Source organism: Muntiacus reevesi, chromosome 1 (assembly GCF_963930625.1).
Source record: "Muntiacus reevesi chromosome 1, mMunRee1.1, whole genome shotgun sequence".
In the NCBI taxonomy this organism is placed as follows: Eukaryota; Metazoa; Chordata; class Mammalia; order Artiodactyla; family Cervidae; genus Muntiacus; species Muntiacus reevesi.
The window spans coordinates 187,186,892-187,188,737 of NC_089249.1; the positions used below are offsets into that span (position 1 = coordinate 187,186,892).

At 39.2% G+C, this 1,846-nt stretch overlaps 1 protein-coding gene across 1 annotated transcript; it reads right to left on the reverse strand.

Moving 5' to 3' along the window:
- Positions 1 to 611: 611 nt before the first annotated feature.
- LOC136165765 (olfactory receptor 7A17-like) lies at positions 612 to 1,535 on the reverse strand. The gene has a single exon (XM_065932040.1). The coding sequence runs from the start codon at positions 1,533 to 1,535 to the stop codon at positions 612 to 614; it is 924 nt and encodes a 307-aa protein (XP_065788112.1).
- Between the last annotated feature and the right edge of the window lie 311 nt (positions 1,536 to 1,846).

The window sequence follows — 1,846 nt, forward strand, 5'->3', positions numbered from 1 at the left end:
GCTAATTCATATCAGTGTATGGCAAGAGCCACTACAATATTGTAAAGTAATTAGCCTCCAATTAAAATAAATTAAATTAAAAAAAAAACACAAAGCTATGAAGTGAGTAAGGTGTGTGTGGTGATTAGAGCATGAGATATTTCTAGTTCTCTTGCTCTAGGTCAGCGGTTCTCAGTCATTATTCTGTATGAGATAGAAGAAAAGGCCTGATAAACTGAGTTACTTAAATTACATAGTGAAGGTGCCAAGTAGAGATTATTCAGTATGAGTAATACAACTTCTAACTATTCTTTTAGTAAAATAAAAGAAAAAAGTTGAAATGATATATGTCACTTGAAAAGATACTATTCTTAAGAAATTCACATAGGCTCAAGAAATAAAAGGAAATTTGCAAATATTTCTGATATAAGTTTGGAAGAAAATACATGAAAGCACGAAAATGAAATAAATGGGAAAGCTTAATAAACTGTGTTATTTACATATAAACAGAAGTCAAAGTCAAAAAATGTAAAATTAAGAAAGCAATAGAAAAGACAAATTATATATTCACAGTCTTATGGAAGTATGACAATTTCTGGATCCACTTATTTGCCCCAGAAGAGTTTGTCTTTTTATTGCTCAGTGAATCTTTTCAGAGCCTCCTTTATGTCTTTATTCCGTAGACTGTAGATGAAGGGGTTCAGCATCGGGGTGACCACAGTGTACATCACTGAGGCTATTGCACTTGAGTGTGAGTTGTGGGCATCAGCAGGGTTAAGGTACACTCCTAGGATTGTGCAATAAAATAAGGAGACAACTGAGAGGTGAGATGCACAGGTGGAAAATGCTCTGTACTTCCCCTGAGCTGATGAGATTCCTCGTATGGAGGAAATGATCTTAGAGTAGGAGTAAAGTATTCCAACGAAAGGACCGCCACTTAGCAGCCCAGCTACAACATACACCATCATGTCATTAAGAAAGGTGTCAGAACAGGCACTTCGGACCACCTGATTGAGTTCACAGAAAAAGTTGGGGATCTCCAGGACTCTACAGAAGGATAGCCGCAACATCATTAAGATTTGTATCAAGGAATTCAGGGCACTCATCATCCATGACACCAGAACCAGCAGTGCACAGAGTCTGGGGTTCATGATGACCGTGTAGTGCAGGGGGTGACAGATGGCTACAAACCGGTCATAGGCCATCACTGTCAGGAGGAAGTCATCCAACCCTGCAAAGAGTAGTAAAAAGTAAATCTGGTTGATGCAGCCTTCATAGGTGATAACTTGGCTCTGTGTCTGGATGTTCCATAGCATCTTTGGGATGGTGGTAGAGATGAAACAGATGTCTACAAAAGACAGGTTGGAGAGGAAGAAGTACATGGGGGTGTGGAGGTGGGAGTCTGAGCTGACAACCAGGAAGATGAGCAGGTTTCCAAATACAGTGATCAGGTACATGGTAAGGAAAAGTCCAAATATGAGGGGCTGCAGTTCTGGTTCATTTGATATTCCAAGAAGAAGAAATTCTGAAATATGTGTATCATTCTCTGTTTCCATGTGGTAGAGGGAATAACCTGGAATTAAATCCCCGCAAAAGATATGACCACTTTTCACAAAAATGAGCATTACTGGCATAGTCAAATGATACAATTTATATTTCGCAGTCATGAAATCAATACCTACAATTTTGGTGTGAAATCTGTCCCCTTCAGGGCATTCCCTGTTCCATCTCTGATTACAAATTCCTGCTCTTTTGCAGCCATTTCCTCAAGAGGTCAGGTATTGCATACTTTTAATGAGATTTCGGTCAATCCTTTGGGGCTCATAAATTGCATACTTACCATCTTCAAGGCAAGGGGTAGAGTGTG